A 17255-nucleotide genomic window follows, 5' to 3' on the forward strand; every position below is an offset into this window, starting at 1 on the left:
AATTGAACAGAGAAAAATCGGAGTGCAAACCACTAAATATTGACACCAACAAGACGATGCTGGGGTACTCTGGACTGACCTGGCAAAGGAAAGCCATCAAATACCTGGGCCTCCTTTTCGAGAGAGACCTGCACACCACATTAGACCAGAACGAACAAGCTATCCTAAACAAAATTAAGGAAAAGCTCGAGGGATGGTCTCCAAAATTCACTACATGGTGGGGGAGGATAGAAACCATCAAAATGATGGTCACCCCAATGGTTAACTACTTGCTCAACATGCTACAACTAACCAATACAGCAGACTTCCTCAAAAAGCTAGACAAGCTAATCAACACATTCCTCTGGGGAGGGAAGAAACCCAGAATTAGCCTTCAAAAGCTCAGACTGCCCAAGACACTAGGAGGCCTTAACTTGACAAATTTCCAACTATTCCAAACAGCCTGCATAGCAAAACAAGGCCTGTACTGGTTAACTCCGAAGAGTGACTACACCCCGGCCTGGCTCTCTCTGGAAATGAGAATGTTAGGCGGGATGGAACCCGTGGCCCTGCTCACGGCAACGAAACACCCCGCAATAAAAGAAAACCCAATACTAAAGAACACAAGACTAGCCCTACTAAGAATAGATAAGCTACTAGACACCAGCATCAAACAAACACAGCTAGAATCCATTTGGCACAACCCTAAAATAATAATAATAATATCCACATTTGTAAAGCGCACAATCACCCGTTAGGGTCTCTAGGCGCTGGGGGCCGTCGGGAAGATTAAGCAAGCTATTGCCCAGAGTCACATGGTGCTGGACTAATCTGCCGCCGGTGCCGGGGATCGAACCGTGATCCCCAGATTCCGGAGTCATTCGCCACACCTCTTCCTAAAATAAAATACAGGAACAACACACTAGACATGCACACATGGTACAGACACGGTATAACCACAGTAAGCCAGCTCCAGCATAAGGGAACTCAAGCCACTTTCGACACACTCAAGGAACAACATAAGTTAGACAGCGCGGAGCTCTACAACTTCCTAAAGATAAGAGTTGCAATCACGAAAGCAAACATAAACAAGCTCACACCCTCAATACTACAATACGCCACGAGCCTAAACACAATAGGACACCAAGTAGCACATATGTACAAAGCCCTGTGCCCCAAGACCTCTAAACTTAACAACAGAATCACAGCCCATTGGGGAACAGTGGCAGGGAGGGAACTTACTGACGAGGAGAGCGCCGACCTCTGGTCCTCCACATCAAGAAGGAAGGTGACAACAACACTAGATCAGACAAAATTCTGGCTGATACACAGGGCCTACTGGACCCCAGCCAGACTAGCATCCATGGGTATTAGAGAAAACGATTCCTGCTGGAACTGCAACAATCAGAAAGGAGAACTGGCACACCTCCTCTTCCACTGCACTAAGGTCAGGAAGTTATGGGACTCGGTAAACACACTAATAAACGAAGTCACAGGGGCCGCCCTAGTACTTGACTTCCACCATCTAGCACTGGGGTACACCGATCCCTCCATAAGATCCGAAACAGATAGAGACCTGATTGACCTCCTGCTCACAGCCGCGGTCAAGACGGTATTAACCAACTGGAAAGACACAGCGAAAGCCACCTTCAAAGCCTGGTTTAACTGGGTCATTTTCCTGCGGGGGCTGACAACATAACAACCAACAGCCTACCGAACGCAGGGAAGAAAAGCGAAATGTGGCTCTCGCTGGACAACTACCTGTCCTCACACAAGCCACCCTGAACGCTAGAGAGACAACCGGGAAATAAGCCCCAAGCAAGATGAGAGACCACTGAATAGACTACTAAGCTCGCCTACCTTGTTAACTAGCTGAGCCTCTCTACTCTCCTTACTCTCTTTCTCTATACCTCTCGCTCCACGCCACCAGGGGAACGAAAAGACATTTGGACAATCAGCAAGGGGGAAGGGGGAACGCCAAAGAAACGGAAGAAGAAGCAAGAAGAAAAGGGACAAACGGCTGCAAATGATTACTTAACCCCCCCCCCCCCGGGGTCCTTTTTCCTTTGTCTTCAGTTATCTCCCATGTATATCCTGTATATCCTCTGCACCATGTAAATATAATTTTCAATAAAAATTTACTAAAATAAAAAAAAAACTATTTATAAAGCCTTACTGCTCGGCTACACTACCAGTAGGGTACTACATACCCAGGTGAGGGCATATCTGCAGGAGCAATATGCTGCTACAGTGACTGTGCCATACACAGACATTGTAAGTGCAGGGGAACCATTTTAGTTAATGGGCTGGGAGCTTGTCAACACGAGCTAACAGCTTTACTGAAGTCTGGGAAGTTTGGTGTCAAACTTCCCATCACATTAAACCCACACTGATGCCAATGTGGGATTTAATGAAAAATGCACTCCGACGGCAACTTGGAGAAGTCCCCTAAAAAACGACCAACCCTGGTGTGGTTCCAGACTGGCTCCCAGCTATCTGCCACCACCAGACCAGGTTCTCGACCCCTTGGGAGAGAGCCTCCGCTCTCTGGGTCTGGAAACAAAGCACATCCTGGGCAGAGGTGTTATGCCTCCTCCCTCAGAATGGGCAGGGTCCTCAAAGAGGGAGCTTCAAAGGCCTGCTGCCTTTGTTAGCTACCCCCAGCCTTTTACTGCTATCAGCAACTGGCTCCCACCGGTTCTGACCACCCCGTTTTTGGACGCGAGAACTGGTGGGAAAACATATCGAGGAAGGGAGGTGTGCCCACCTTAGCCAACCCCACCGATGAGCGTGGGAGGCAAAGTAAAGGCCACATTTCAGTCTCCTCCAACTTGAAGATGGGTAGACCACTCCAATCAGGAAGAGGCCTATGCCCCCCCCTCGCACTGGAGGGTGGCATACTAGGGGGTGCAGACACCCCAGGGAAGGGACCAATTGGTCCCAACCTGCACACCCCTAAATCTAGTTTTTAAGCACACTCATAAACCTTGCCTCTTCGAATCCAACGTGACAAGAAGGACCGAAGAACAGTGCTGCAGAAGAGTACGACGACTACGACAACTGGTTGGCCCCAGGCCTACCGGTCTGTCTGCTGCTTGGTACTCCTGGAATCTTAAGCTGGTGTGTCTTGCAGCCTGCAAGAACCCCTAGGAACTGCTGTGCCTTCCTAAAGAACTCTGATCTCCTGTGGACACCGGATGTGTCCAACAACACCCCAAGCCAGGACTCCAGATCCAGCCTGATCCGCGAGTCCTCACCACTCTGCACCAGACTCCCATGGCCTGAGTTCAAGTGGCCCAACACCCCAACGAGGACCCCCCGCTCTACCCCCCGGTGATCCTGACCTGTGTTCCAGCGTTAGGCGACCCACACAGAACGACACCTGCAGCCTCATCCTGAAGAGGCCCCCCTCTAACCAGAACCAATGAGAAGGACCTGACACGAAAGGATTCCCCTGCACCTGCAGCCCTTGAATCCTGAGGTACCCGACCAACTATGTTCTGGTGTGCAGCATCTCCTCAAATTTATCTTCCAGTTGTTGGTTCCCTTCGTCCAGTCTTTTGTCTTCAGCCTGCAGTCCTTTTCCTTTTCCTCTACCGACATCCTTCATTAAAAAGCATTGGGCTCTTGACACCACCTCTGCACCCTGCACCTGGCTGGTACTGCACCACTGGTAGTGTGGACTTGGCCAACCTGGGACCCTCTTTACCCTTAGCTTAAGCCTTGGAGCTTAACTCCCAAGACAGAGTGACCTCTTGAGCAGCCCCCAACCAAGATACCCCATTGGCTAACATTGGCACTCTGTACCCAGCTGCCCTAGTGCCTCTGGTGGTGCCCCTTGAATGCCAACTTGAATCTTAGGGAACCTTGGTTCTACCCCACTAAAACTCCATTCCTAAAATTGTTTACTTACAAGTAAACTTAACACCTTCGCTGCGGCGGCTATTCCGCCGCAGCGCTAAGGGGGCGGGGCGCGCGGCGCACACACGCTGGTGACGGAACCGCTCCGTCACCAGCCTCGGGTGAGCTGTGCTGATGACGGAGCGGTTCCGTCATGGCCCCGCCCGCTCAATAGAACACGCCGCGCAGGCGCGAAATCAGCACCGCGCAGGCGCGTCGGGCGGGCCATGACGGAACCGCTCCGTCATCAGTACTGCGCCACCGTGGCTGATGACGGAGCGGTTCCGTCATCAGCGTCGAAAAGGTTAACACTTAGTTTTCCTCCATGGGATTGGATGGTGAGTTTTCTCTGGAAAATCTTGCGTTAAACTGTCTTGTACTGCAATCAAAGTAACTTAGTGCCTTTAAGAGTGTTAACCTGTTTACTGATGTCCTATGTTGTATAAACTGTTTGGAGTTTGTTTCATGCCAAACTAGACCAGTAATTGCAAAGTAATCTGAAAGTAATTTCAAGTGTTTTCGAACCGGTTACAAGCCATTTTCTCAACTACAGCAACCTTGGGACTCCCAGAGGACCTGCCTGCCTTGACCCTCTTAAAGACTGGGACTCCCATCAGTAGAGGCTCTGCTGCAACAACTCCCCTGGTGCCTGCCAAAAAGCTCCGGACCAGCCCACTCTGCACCCGCCCGGCCCATGCCCGAGTGATCCAAGACCACGAGGACGTCCCCTCGGCGACTGGGGCCCGAAGTCCAATGCCCCAAGGCTCTCCTGAGTGTCTTCACCAGGGTAGAGTTTCCTAAGGAGGTGGTTTCAGACAGAGGTAGCAACTTCATGTGTGCTTACCTGAAACACATGTGGAAGGAGTGTGGGGTGCAGTACAAGTTTACTACCCCATACCACCCACAAACCAATGGTCTTGTGGAAAGGTTCAACAAGATATTGAAAGGTATGATCATGGGACTACCTGAAAAACTCAAAAGGAGATGGGATGTCCTGTTACCGTGCCTGCTTTTCCCTTATAGGGAAGTGCCACAGAAGGGAGTGGGGTTTTCACCCTTTGAACTTCTGTTTGGTCATCCTGTAAGGTGACTACTTTGTCTGGTGAAAGAGGGTTGGGAGAGGCCTCTCCAAGAACCCAAGCAAGACATTGTGGACTATGTGCTTGGCCTAAGGTCCAGAATGGCTGAGTACATGGACAAGGCATCCAAGAATCTTGAGGGCCAGCCAGGAGCTGCAGAAGCACTGGTATGACCAAAAAGCTGCCATGGTTGAATTTCAACCTGGACAACAGGTGTGGGTTTTGGAGCCAGTGGCACCAAGGGCTCTCCAAGACAGATGAAGTGGCCCTTACCCTATCCTGGAGAAAAAGAGTGCCGTCACTTACTTAGTGGACCTAGGCACCAGCAGGACACCCAAAAGGGTTATCCATGTGAACCGTCTGAAACTCTACAATGACAGGGCTGACCTCACCATGCTGATGGTGACTGATGAGGAACAGAAAGCAGAGAGTGAACCTCTCCCTGATCTCCTCCAGCCCAAAAGATGGGTCAGTGGATGGAGTGGTCTTTTCAGACACCCTCTCTCTCAACAGCAGACTGAGTGCAAGCAAGTCTTGCAACAGTTTGCTAGCATCTTTTCCTTGACCCCTGGTCTGACCAGCTGGTGTACCCTTGATGTGGACACTGGTGACAGTAACCCTGTGAAAAACAAAATCTATCGACAATCCGACCAAGTCAAGGGAAGCATCAAAGCTGAAGTCAGCAAGATGCTGGAGATGGGGGTAATTGAACCCTCTGAGAGCCCCTGGGCTAACCCAGTGGTTCTGGTCCCCAAACCTCATCAACAGGGTGGAAAGAGAGAGATAAGATTCTGTGTGGACTATAGAGGGCTCAACTCTGTCACCAAGACAGATGCTCACCCCATTCCAAGAGCAAATGAGTTGATAGACAAGCTAGGGGCAGCCACATTTCTCAGCACCTTTGACTTAACTGCAGGGTACTGGCAGATTGGCATGGCCCCAGGAGCCAAAAAAAAGACAGCATTCTTCACCCATGATGGGCACTATCAGTTCACTGTAATGCCTTTTGGGTTAAAGAATGCCCCTGCCACCTTCCAGAGGTTGGTGAACAAAGTCCTGACTGGATTGGAGTCCTTTAGTGCAGCTTATCTTGATGATATTGCTGTCTTTAGCTCCACCTGGTAGGATCACCTGATCCACCTTGGGAAGGTTCTACAAGCCCTGCAATCTGCAGGACTGACTATCAAGGCATCCAAATGCCAGATAGGGCAGGGCACTGTGGTGTACTTGGGCCACCTTGTTGGTGGAGGCCAGGTCCAACCCTTACAGCCCCAGAGCATCATGGACTGGGCAGCTCCAATCACCCAGAACCAAGTCAGGGCATTCCTTGGCTTGACTGGATACTTCAGGATGTTTGTGAATGGATATGGGTCCATTGTGGCTCACCTCACAGAACTCACATCCAATAAAATGCCCAAGAAAGTAAACTGGACTGTTAGCTGCCAAAAGGCTTTTGACAACCTGAAAGAAGCAATGTGCTCAGCACCCATCCTAAAAGCACCAGACTACTCCAAGCAGTTCATAGTGCAGACTGATGCGTCAGAGCTGGGGATAGGAGCAGTCCTCTCCCAGATCAATGAGGATGGCCAAGACCAACCTGTTGCTTTTCTAAGCAGGCGGCTACTCCCCAGAGAGCAGCTTTGGAGTGCCATTGAGAGGGAGGCCTTTGCTGTGGTTTGGTCCCTGAAGAAGTGGAGGCCCTACTTGTGTTGGACTCACTTCTTGGTTCAAACTGACCACAGACCTCTCAGATGGCTAATGCAGATGAAAGGGGAAAATCCAAAACTATTGAGATGGTCCATCTCCCTACAGGGTATGGACTTTGAAGTGGAACACCGACTAGGGACTGCCCATGCCAATGCAGATGGACTTTCCAGGTTCTTCCACTTAGACAATGAAGACTCCCTAGGGCAAGGTTAGTCTCATCACCTTTCGTTTGAGGGGAGGGGGAGGGTGGGAATTGTGTGAGAAAGTACCATCTTTCTTACACTGGTATGCCCCCACTTTTTTCTGAACTGCTGATGTGCTTTGACTGAGTGTGCCCAGGGTCCCTGCCAACCAGGTACCCAGGCCCTGTGTTCCTTCCCTAAAAGCTGTGTTGAAATTAAAACCCAATTGGCATCTCTGGCCACCTGTCAGCCCCTAATAAATGGTACCCTAGGTACCCAGGGCATGGTGACCAGAGAAGACCCCTGAGGACTGCAGCACTTATTGTGCCACCCCCAAGGGCCCTGTACCCTGACACACACACACTGCCTTTACAGGCTGAGTGTCTAGGTACAGAGTTAAACCAAGAGTCGACATGGCACACAACCCTGTGTGGCATGCCCACAGAACCCACTGCCCTGGCATACTTCAGTCACCCCTCTAGCTGGGTGCCCTGTGCCAGAGGTGTGGGCACAGGTGCATGACCCCTGTGCCCCTACAGTACCCAGGGCCATTCCGGGGCACTGTAAGTGCAGTGATGCCATTAAGAGTATATGGTGCTGGGAGGTTGTCATTACGAACTCCACAGCACCATAATGGCTACACTGAAGACTGACAAGTTTGGTACCAAACTTCTCAGCACATTAAACCTGCACTGATGCCAGTGTGGGATTTAATGTAAAATGCACCCGAGGGCATCTTAGATATGCCCTCTGAAAACCTAACCTACAATCCACGTCTGGGCTGAGTGGCTGCAGAGGCTGCCACACAGCAGACCTGTTGCTGGACCCCTGGGTGGAGAGCCCCCCGCTCTCCTGGGCCTGCAGCAATGCACATCCTGGTCGAGGTGCTAGGTCTCCTCCCCCAGGATGGGTAGGGTGGAAGCTTCAAAGGCATGCCGCCTCTGTGAGCTTCTCCAGACCATTTGCTGTACCCAGCAACTGGCCCCCACCAGTTCTGACCCCCACTCTGGCGGGAAGACTGGCAGGAAAAACTGCGCCAGGAAGGGGGTGTGCCAGCCTGTGCCAACCGCACCCCTCAGGTGGGGGAGACTAGGTGAAGCACGTCCCCGGGCTCCGGCCATCTTGAAGATAGGGAGCCCTGCCCAATACCAGCTAGGGTCCTGCCCCCATCCCAGAGGAAAGGAGCAGGCTAGGGGGTGTACCCACCCCAGGATAGGGACATATTGGTCCCTGCCCTTGCCCTACCTGTAACGTCCCTGAATTCAGTATTTAGGGGCACCCTGAACCTTCCTTCCTCAGATCCCGATACCAAAAGAAGAAAGAAGATCAAGAATATGACCAGCCGCGCAGCTGCTAACAGGACTACAACAACTGACTTGGCCCCAGCCCTACCGGCCTGTCGATCCTGGAACCTGCTCCTGCCTAAATGCCGGCGACGCCTTCGGACGGCAACCTTGGGACACCTAGAGGACCTGCCTGCCTTGACCGTCTTAAAGACTGGGACTCCCATCAGCAGAGGCTCTGCTGCAACAACCTGGTGCCAGCCAAGAAGCTCCGGACCTGCCCACTCTGCACCCGCCGAGCGCGGCCCGTGCCCGAGTGATCCAAAACCACGAGGACGTCCCCCTGGCGACTGGGACCCGAAGTCCAGTGCCCAAAGATCCTCCTCGATGAACCAGACAATGCCTGCAGACTCCAGCCCCCCCAACCGCGACCAGCTTAGGGTAAGCTTTTCCGACACCCAAAGACACCCCTGCACCCGGCGCCCTACAGCCCCCTGTGCCTCCCTTTGGGGTACCTACCTGTGCTCCCAGATCCCAACTTACCTCTCGACGTGCTGGTCGCCCCAGGAGAGTCTCCGCCCCCTAGCCTGCAGCCTTTGTTCCCTTTTGACCTTTTCCATTGGATAACATTGAGCGCCCGACGGCTCAAAAGCACCCTGCACCAAGCCACCCGAGTACCGCTGGCCATGTCACCTTTGTCCTATCCTGCTTCCCCCTTTGCCCTGAGCAAGTGACCAGGAGCCCAGCTCCCACAGCCGCGTGGCCTGCTAGCCAGCAGCCACCAACCGGATGCCCCCCGTCCCCCATTGGATAACATTGGCCTAACTACCTCTGCACCCGGCCGTCCCTGCGCCGCTGAGGGTGAACCAACTGTACCTACCTGACCCTGGGGGACCCCTGAGTCTATGCCCAGGACCACAACTTCACCAGTCGAGTACTCACCAGGAAACTGGTAACTCACTTACCTGCCATTGAATAACATTGACTGGTTTGACTCGAAAAATCTTCTGTCTACTTTTGAAAACTTGAAATATTCATATAAAATCATCCGAATTCCGAAATACTCACCTGTGATCAGGAGAGGAACCTGTACTGTACCTTGTTGCCCAGTGCTGAAACGCGAAAGTAATCCCTAGCGGGTTTACTAGTAACTTCTATTTTCTCCATAGGAATCCATTGTCTACTTTTCTATGAAATTTCTTCTAAGTGTCTACTTTTGAAAACTAGAAATATTCTTTAAAAATCATACGAAATACTGAAACATAATTACTTACCTGTTTTGAGTTGAGACCCCAGTGCTGGCTCCAGGAGACTAGTCCTGGATTACAAAAGTAACGAGATCGTACTTTACCTGCAACCTGAATTTTCTCCCATTGGATAACATGGCCAGATTTCTGTTGAAAAGTTTTCAAGTGTGAACTTTTAAAATAGCTTTTTATTCCTGAAAAATCTCCACAATACCTAAAACGTTTTTGCTAAACTGTTTCCAGCTTGGACCCCAGGACTGAACCTAGGAGCCAGTCCTGGAATTACCAAAGTAATCTACAAAGTAATCACCTGTGTTTATATAAGAGAATCCATTGAGCTCAATGATAAATTGTGTGTAGAATTGTGTTGCCTACTGCAACCCCTGTACCTATTGTCTTTACAACGTGTATTGCCTTTCTGCAAAGTACTCATCTGAAACCTCTCGTATTGAGAGCAGTATATTTTTGATGCCTGTTGGTTTTAGAAATAAAACAACTATATCTTTTGATATAAAAACAATTGGCCTGGAGTTCAGTCTTTGAGTGTGTGAAACCTTTTGCTCACTGAGTGTGTAGAACAAATGCTTTACACTGTCCTCTGGTACTGCCTTACTGCTCGACCAAGCTACCACTTTAGAGAGTAGGGTCACACCTGGCTTTAACCTCTGTTGTACCTCTGGGGGTTTGTGGACTCTATACACACTGTACCCTACTCTGGTCCAGTATATATAGAGCCGCTTTCTCACACCAGTGCTCACTGTATTTTAAAAAGTAACATTGTATGAAAAGTTAAACTAACCTGCTACTAAGTCAATCTTGGGTCTAGAAATAAAACATCATAATAACGTTTTATACAACCAATTGGTCTGGAGTCAGTCTGTTAAGCATGTGACATCATTTCTTCATGAAAGTGTACAACAAATGCTTTACACTACCCTCTGATATGCCTGACTGCTCAACCACACTACTACAAAAGAGAGAAAGGTATTTCCTACTTTAGCCTCTGATACCTTTGGGGATCCACTCAACTGTCGCACTATACCTAACTTTGGTATAGTATATACAGAACCAGCTTCCTTCACCTGTGTCTTATCATTCCATTCAGACAAATCAATCACCCTTCCTTCTTATTTTGGAAAGAGTTGTGTAATCATAGGCCCACATGCGAGTCTATAAGTCTTCCCCCTCTTACCATGTTTATCCTGGTGTAGGGAAAATGCTTTGTTGCATTACTTTATCTTTCCAATGTTAATTTTCTGACCAGTATGTTTTTTCTTTCTTGCAGGTGCGGCTGCTGCTGCTGTAATGTCCAGCTCTAAGGTGACAACAGTCCTGAGACCAGCATCTGCCCTGCTACCGAGTGGTCCAACTGCTCAGCCAGCAGGTCAGCATATCGTCCATCAGACAATCCAGGTAAGTGTTGAACCACAACTGCATAGTCAGCTGATCGAGACAGCGATGGCCTGAACTGCTCTTGTTTAAGCTATTATCCAGTCACACCCTAAGCCCCTGTGGCAAAATGACAAGGCACAGGCTTAATTGCCTATGGAAGCACATCTTATATTTTCTGACAGAATTTTTGAACATGTGGACATGCCCACATATTCACAAATATTGCACCTGCCATGTTACGTCCTGGACATATGTCTGCCATTTCTTAGTTCATCTTATGAATCATCACAGGTATTGCATTTGTGCAATGGTGTATATTAAAATTTCAGGTGAAATCAGGCATTAGTCAAGTAAGTTTGTTGTGATGTGGGTTAGTGCAGTATCCCCATTTTTGCCTGAAACTCCTCTCCAGAAAGCTCTCCACATTATTCTGTTACTAACTTTTCAATGTTGGTGTATGTTTTGACTATGTGTGAGGATTGTGTGCATGCAGAAAGGTATGCCACAAGTCTTACTTCTTTGATATTCTACTGTACATCAGTGTGAGAAAGTGCCTCTTTTGACATTGTTAGCCCCATACTTTTTGCCTGGAACATGATGTGGTTTCAATTGAAAGTGCACAGGGTCCCTGCCAACCAGGTCCTCTGTGCCAGAGCTCCCTAAAACTGTACCACCATTTGCAACTTTAGACCCCCTAGAAGTCCCTGGTAAATGGTACCTTTGTACCTAGGGCTTTGGGACTGAAGATAGTCCCCTAGGGACCCCTCTCCAAGGCCATGCAAACTGCCACACATTCACCATACCTTGGTGTAAACAAAAACGACAAAGTCGACATGGCACATTGCTTGTGTGCGATGTCAAAGCATAGGTAGTAAGTCACCCTTCTAGCAGGCCTTACAAGCCCTTATGCATGGTTCACTATATCGTAGGTGTGGGCATTTCTGCATGAGCAGATATGCCCCACAATATTTAAGTCTGTTCTTGGATATTGTAAGTGCCAGGGAAACCATTGTGAGTACATGGGCTGGAAAATCGACCACTCTAGTTCCCTAGCACCATGATGGCTTCACGGAATGCTGGATTATTTGTTACCAAACTACTCCTCTTAATAAACTCACACAGATGCTAGTGTTGAATTTATGACAAAATTTATTCGGAGGGCACCTGAGAGGTGCCCCCTGAAAGCCTACCAACCCTGGTGCAATCTCTGACTGGCTTTAGACAGCCAGCCACCACCAGACATGTTTCTGGATGCCTGGATCGAGATTCCATGCTCTTTAAGACCAAAGAACTTGCTGCCTTTTTAATGAGGCTGCAGCCTCTGCTGCTAGCAGCAGATGGGAGCCCCTGGTGAAACGCCCACTTGGAGCCCGAGAACAGACGATAAAACTAAGTGAGAAGAGGAGGTAGGTGTGCCCTCCTTTTCCAACTCCACCACCCAGGTGATGGAGGCAAAGTGAAGCACATTTTTCAATGCCCACCATTTTGAAGAAGGTGGGTGTGGGAAGCTGGCTCTGTATATACTATATTAAGGTGAGGTATAGTGTGCACAGAGTCCAGTGGAACCCCAAAGGTAGGCAGAGGTAAAGTAGATAGCACCTCACTCTCTATTTGTGGTTGTGCGGTCGAGCAGTAAGGCTTTATCAGAGGACAGTGTTATGCATTTGTTGTACACACTCAGTCAGCAAATTAATTCACACAGTACAAGACTAAACTTCAGACCAATTGTTTTTGTATAACAATATTCTTTTAGGTTTTTTATGTTCGAGGCATATGAGCTGCAAATTGCACACTATGCATTAGATTGCCATCTGATGTTAGGCTCGGATACTTGCACCTTGTTATTTTCGTGGCCGAAGTCTTTGTAGTCACGAGATAGGTGACTCCTCCCTTGGACGATACTGCGCATGGGCATCGACTCCATCCTCCGATTGTTTTTTTTCCCGCCCTTTGGTTTGGATGCAACTTCTGCTCTCCGGTTCGAAACTTTAAATTTAAGTATTTCTGACGAGCAAAACTTTCTTAAACTCTTCCGATTGACTTCAGTCATCAAGATCTTCGACATGCCTTTCATCGATTTGATTCCAGTCGTAGACTGGGGCCGCTGGGCCTATCGACGCCGTAAGTCCTACGGCTCATGGATAGGACGCAATTCAAAAAATACTCCCAGTGTGGGGCCAAGTTTCTACACAGTGACCATCATAAGGTCTGCAACCTGTGCCTCTCTCCAGAAAACGAGTCCAGCTTTCCAGCCTGTGCCTCCTTTCGATCGAAAAAGACTATTCGAGATCGTCGGGCTCGACGACACATCATGGCGCAGAGATCAGCTCCGGAACCAGAGGACATCTTTAATGAAGGCCCAGATGTCTCAGCAGAAGACCGAAGATCTTGAAATCGTGTCAGAGGCAGATGACTAAGACAACCCCATTACTCCTAGTCAACGAGTGAGTACTACTGCCCCTACCCCAACCCCACCACCAAAACAGAAGGAATTGGTTAAGACTTCACATGTTGGCTCCAGTCAAGACCGAAAGCACACTTCAGAAGTGCCGCCTCCGAAGAAGAAAAACGAGCCTTCCGGTAGTCGGGACCGAGCAAACTGCATATAGTAGTCCCACCAGCGTCTTCGACACCCAAGCCATAGAACCACTCTGCTCTGAAACCGGTTCCGACTCCTTCCACATCAAAAGATAAACCGGGCCCCAACACTTCCAGGCCCATAGAAAACCCGGTGTCAAAACCAAACCTTGGGAATCGAAAAACAAGCCTAAGGATTCTACCACGCCTCCTAATGCCAAAAAGCATAAAACTCCACAACAACCCCACTCTGAACCGAAGAAATCGACCACGAAAGTGGTTATTGAGGAACAGGAACTTTTTCATCCGGATCCTATCGATCACAAACAGAAAAATATATATATTAATCCGAAAACTGGACATATCACAGCGGTGCCATGCAAAAAGCCTCCAGTGCCTGTGAAGGACTGTGCTACCTCACCTATATCTCCTTCTTCTCCTACACTTCCTACTAATCCCCTTCCTCTACCCAAACCTGTTACACCACCTCTGCCTGTAACTTCTCCACCACATACACCACCAGCAGATTATGATAATGATGATAACCTAGGGTTAGGGGAGACCCCAATGATCCGTTCACAGATCCAGACGACTCACCACACAATGATTGGGATTACAATGATCCAATAGGCATTCCAGATCTCCCAAGCCCCCAGCCATACCCAACAAAACCATCTCCCCCAGACGATAATATTGGTTTTGGACAACTAATTAATAGGGCTGATGTTTTTCACAGTGTGAAAATGCACTCAGACACAACAGAGGAGGATTTCCTTTTAGATACATTTGAACAGCCCAAAAAATCTGTACAAATATTACCAATGATTAAAGGGGTCATTAAACATGCCCCTGATATATTTGAAGACCCCGTACGAGCGAGGATTCTTAATCCAAGGATCGATTAAAAAAAAAAAAAAAAAAAAAAAACAAAAAAAAAAAAAATATATATATATATATATAGACCTGCCCCTGAAGACCCTGCGTACATCAAAGGACAGCTACCTTTACATTCTCTAGTAGTTTCTAACGCTAGGAAACGCGTCAATTCGCGAACCTCCGGGGATGCACCACCCCCGAATAAAGAATCCAAATTAATAGACACATCTGGCAAACGGGTAGCTGCGCAGGCGGCCAATCACTGGCGTATAGCCAACACTCAAACACTGCTGGCTAGATATGATAGGGCCCATTATGACCAGCTGGAAACCCTATTACAACATTTTCCTGACCAATATAAAACGCAAGCAAATAATCTAATACAAGAGGGTAAACTAATAACAAACGCCTCAATTAAAGGTGCCCTTGACGCAGCAGACACTGCCTCTAGATCCATCAATACCAGTGTACTGCTCAGAAGACATGCGTGGCTATGCATTTCAGGCTTTAAGCAAGAGGTCCAGACAACTATTTTAAATCAGCTGTTCAGTCAACGGCAACTTTTTGGACCGGCTGTGGACACTACTCTTGAGAAAATGAAAAAAGACACAGAGACTGCTAAGTCCATGGGAGAATTACAGTCTCCGGAAACGTGGCTCCTTTTGTCGCTCCTTTTGCAGAGGAGCCTTCAAAAACATCGGCACAGATACCTCTTCTTTTTTTTTTTTTAAAACAATACCCAAACATTCGCCAATAGAGGATATTTTAGAGGAGGATATAGAGCAAATAACAACAGAGGGAGAGGCCGAGGTAACAACAAAACTCCCCTGCTGCTAAACAGTGACTTTCCCCCAGTCCCCCCCAGACAATTCCACTCCGGTCAGGGGTAGATTAATACAGTTCCTACCTGTCTGGGAATCCATCACAACAGACAAGTGGGTAAGACAAATTATCCAATATTGTATTGTATTGTAATTGCATTTATATAGCGCTTACTACCCCTGACAAGGCGTTGATACGCTTTTTTGGCGAGTAGCATGCTACTCCAGGACCCATAGAGGATTAGTGTTGAATTAGTATAGTGAAACATGCAAGTACATTTTAAGTGGTGGCTAGGTTAGTCAGTTATTTGGATTTGGAATGATAGCAGAAGGATAGAGGAGGACAAAGGTTTGTATTTATATAGCGCTTGTTGACGCACGCTATTAGGGAAGCCTTCAAAGGATTAGTGGTGAATTAATATGGTGAAAAATGAAGTAATTTCAGTGGTAGATATTAGTCAGTTACTTGGAGTGAGAAGGATAGCATACATAGCAATATCATACAACTCCAGGCACCGCATAACGCACCATCCCTGACAGGGTACCTGGGGCCTGCAGACCTCCAAGCAAAGCCTCCATTGATAAACCACTCCAGGCAACCTAGGGTAGGGCTGAGAGGTCCAGGACCACCAGCAGTTCAGTCCCAGCTCCATGCCCAACAAGATGCCTACCCCTCCAAGGAGTCAATGCCAGTCAATCAGTCCAATTTCTAGGTTTGAATCATTCTCTTCTGCTCAAATTTTCACCACAGGGCAGTGAGGTCACTGGCGAACTCACCCTACCCTGTACACACATGACTTTCCTGAATATACAGCCCCCCCCCCCCAGATTGCTCGCTGCAGACTTATGGGTCCATAAGAGATAGGTGTACCCCGTCGCTATGTAACAGCTCACCCCCTCCTAAATTGGAGCAAGATATGCCTGATAGTACCTACCGAAGACCCTGACAGTATCTTTAGAATAGACTGATTGACCTCCTGTTTGATTAACTACCATCCCTACAGGGGGAGCTGTTTGGTCAACCAATCACAAAATTACATCTTGCCTACATAATGATGTTCCAGGGAGCCCCCTTTTGACTATTGAGAGTGACAGGAATTAGAAGGCTCAGAAGTGCCTGACTCCCTACGTAGGACTTTGCAGCACTGAAGCATGCATTAACAGGATATCCCAAGGTGGCCGTAGCGATGCACTAACTAACCTCAGGCCACCCAATGCCCAACCCTCAATGTTCAAACTCCCAGAGTCACTTGTTCACTCCCCATCATGGATCGCGGGAACGTACCTGTTCTACGACTAACCAAATCGCTTCATGCCTGTTTTTTGGGATGAGCCTGATGGGCACTGCCTGGCTGACTGCGCTTAGTGATAGCCCTATCTCGTGTGGAGACAGATTCATACCATTTTGCCAAAGGACACAACTGTAAAAGGTAGGATTCCCTTGCTTCCAGACCCCTACCTAAAAGGTGTCACCTCTGACTAGGTTAGGCATGGAAAATGCTCCCAATTTGAAACAAATCGCCAGGGAACCACGTAATGCACAGTCCCTTCCAGGGGCCTGTTTCCTGACCAGCTTCCAGGCAGCCAACTCATAACCCACTCCAGGCAACCACGGGTAGGGCAGAAAGGTCCAGGACCAACAGTAGGTCAATCCCTTCTCAATCTCTAGTTGGCCCTGTGCCCACCAAAATCATTACTGCCTGATGTCAGCCATAGTCACCATACCAGTGCATGCAAAACATGGTCGCACTCTGCTTGCAGAACCAAATATGTACCCTGCACGCTGAACCAGATCTGCTATGGTGTATATTCCAGTCCCATTGATAAACCTCTTCAGCTGTAGCTCAGGACCACTGCCAGACCATTACTCTGTCATGGACACTGCACTGCCGATCCCTTCCAATGAAAATTAAAGCTCGCCTGTAGATAAGCCCATTCTCCCACCCGGACTGCTACCAATATCAATAGTGCCACCCTCGTAGGACACCTAGAGCACCTTTTGCTGAATGTACCAGAGTGTCTGATTTATCTGTGCACTCCCACAGACATCCAATTAGCATAGGATGGTCATCCTACTGCTCCCAGCCAAAACTTTTTACTCCTGTGTTTGACCCCTCTCCTAGGCCTGGCACCGACTGATACAAACCCCTGATTCACCAATCTAGGCATGGTTGGTCTAATGAGTTCATCCTGCAGGAAAACTGTATGCTTG

At 48.6% G+C, this 17255-nt stretch overlaps 1 protein-coding gene across 1 annotated transcript in view; it reads left to right on the top strand.

Annotated features, from left to right (window-relative positions):
• SAP130 (Sin3A associated protein 130) overlaps window positions 1-17255 on the top strand; it is a 696083-nt gene that overhangs the window by 109029 nt on the left and 569799 nt on the right. The window contains exon 6 of the mRNA XM_078665599.1: window positions 10663-10790. Within this exon, the coding sequence (XP_078521725.1) occupies window positions 10663-10790 (128 nt within the window). The remainder of the gene's footprint in view (window positions 1-10662; window positions 10791-17255) is intronic.

The sequence above is a fragment of the Lissotriton helveticus genome, chromosome 11 (assembly GCF_964261635.1).
Source record: "Lissotriton helveticus chromosome 11, aLisHel1.1, whole genome shotgun sequence".
Classification (NCBI taxonomy): Eukaryota; Metazoa; Chordata; class Amphibia; order Caudata; family Salamandridae; genus Lissotriton; species Lissotriton helveticus.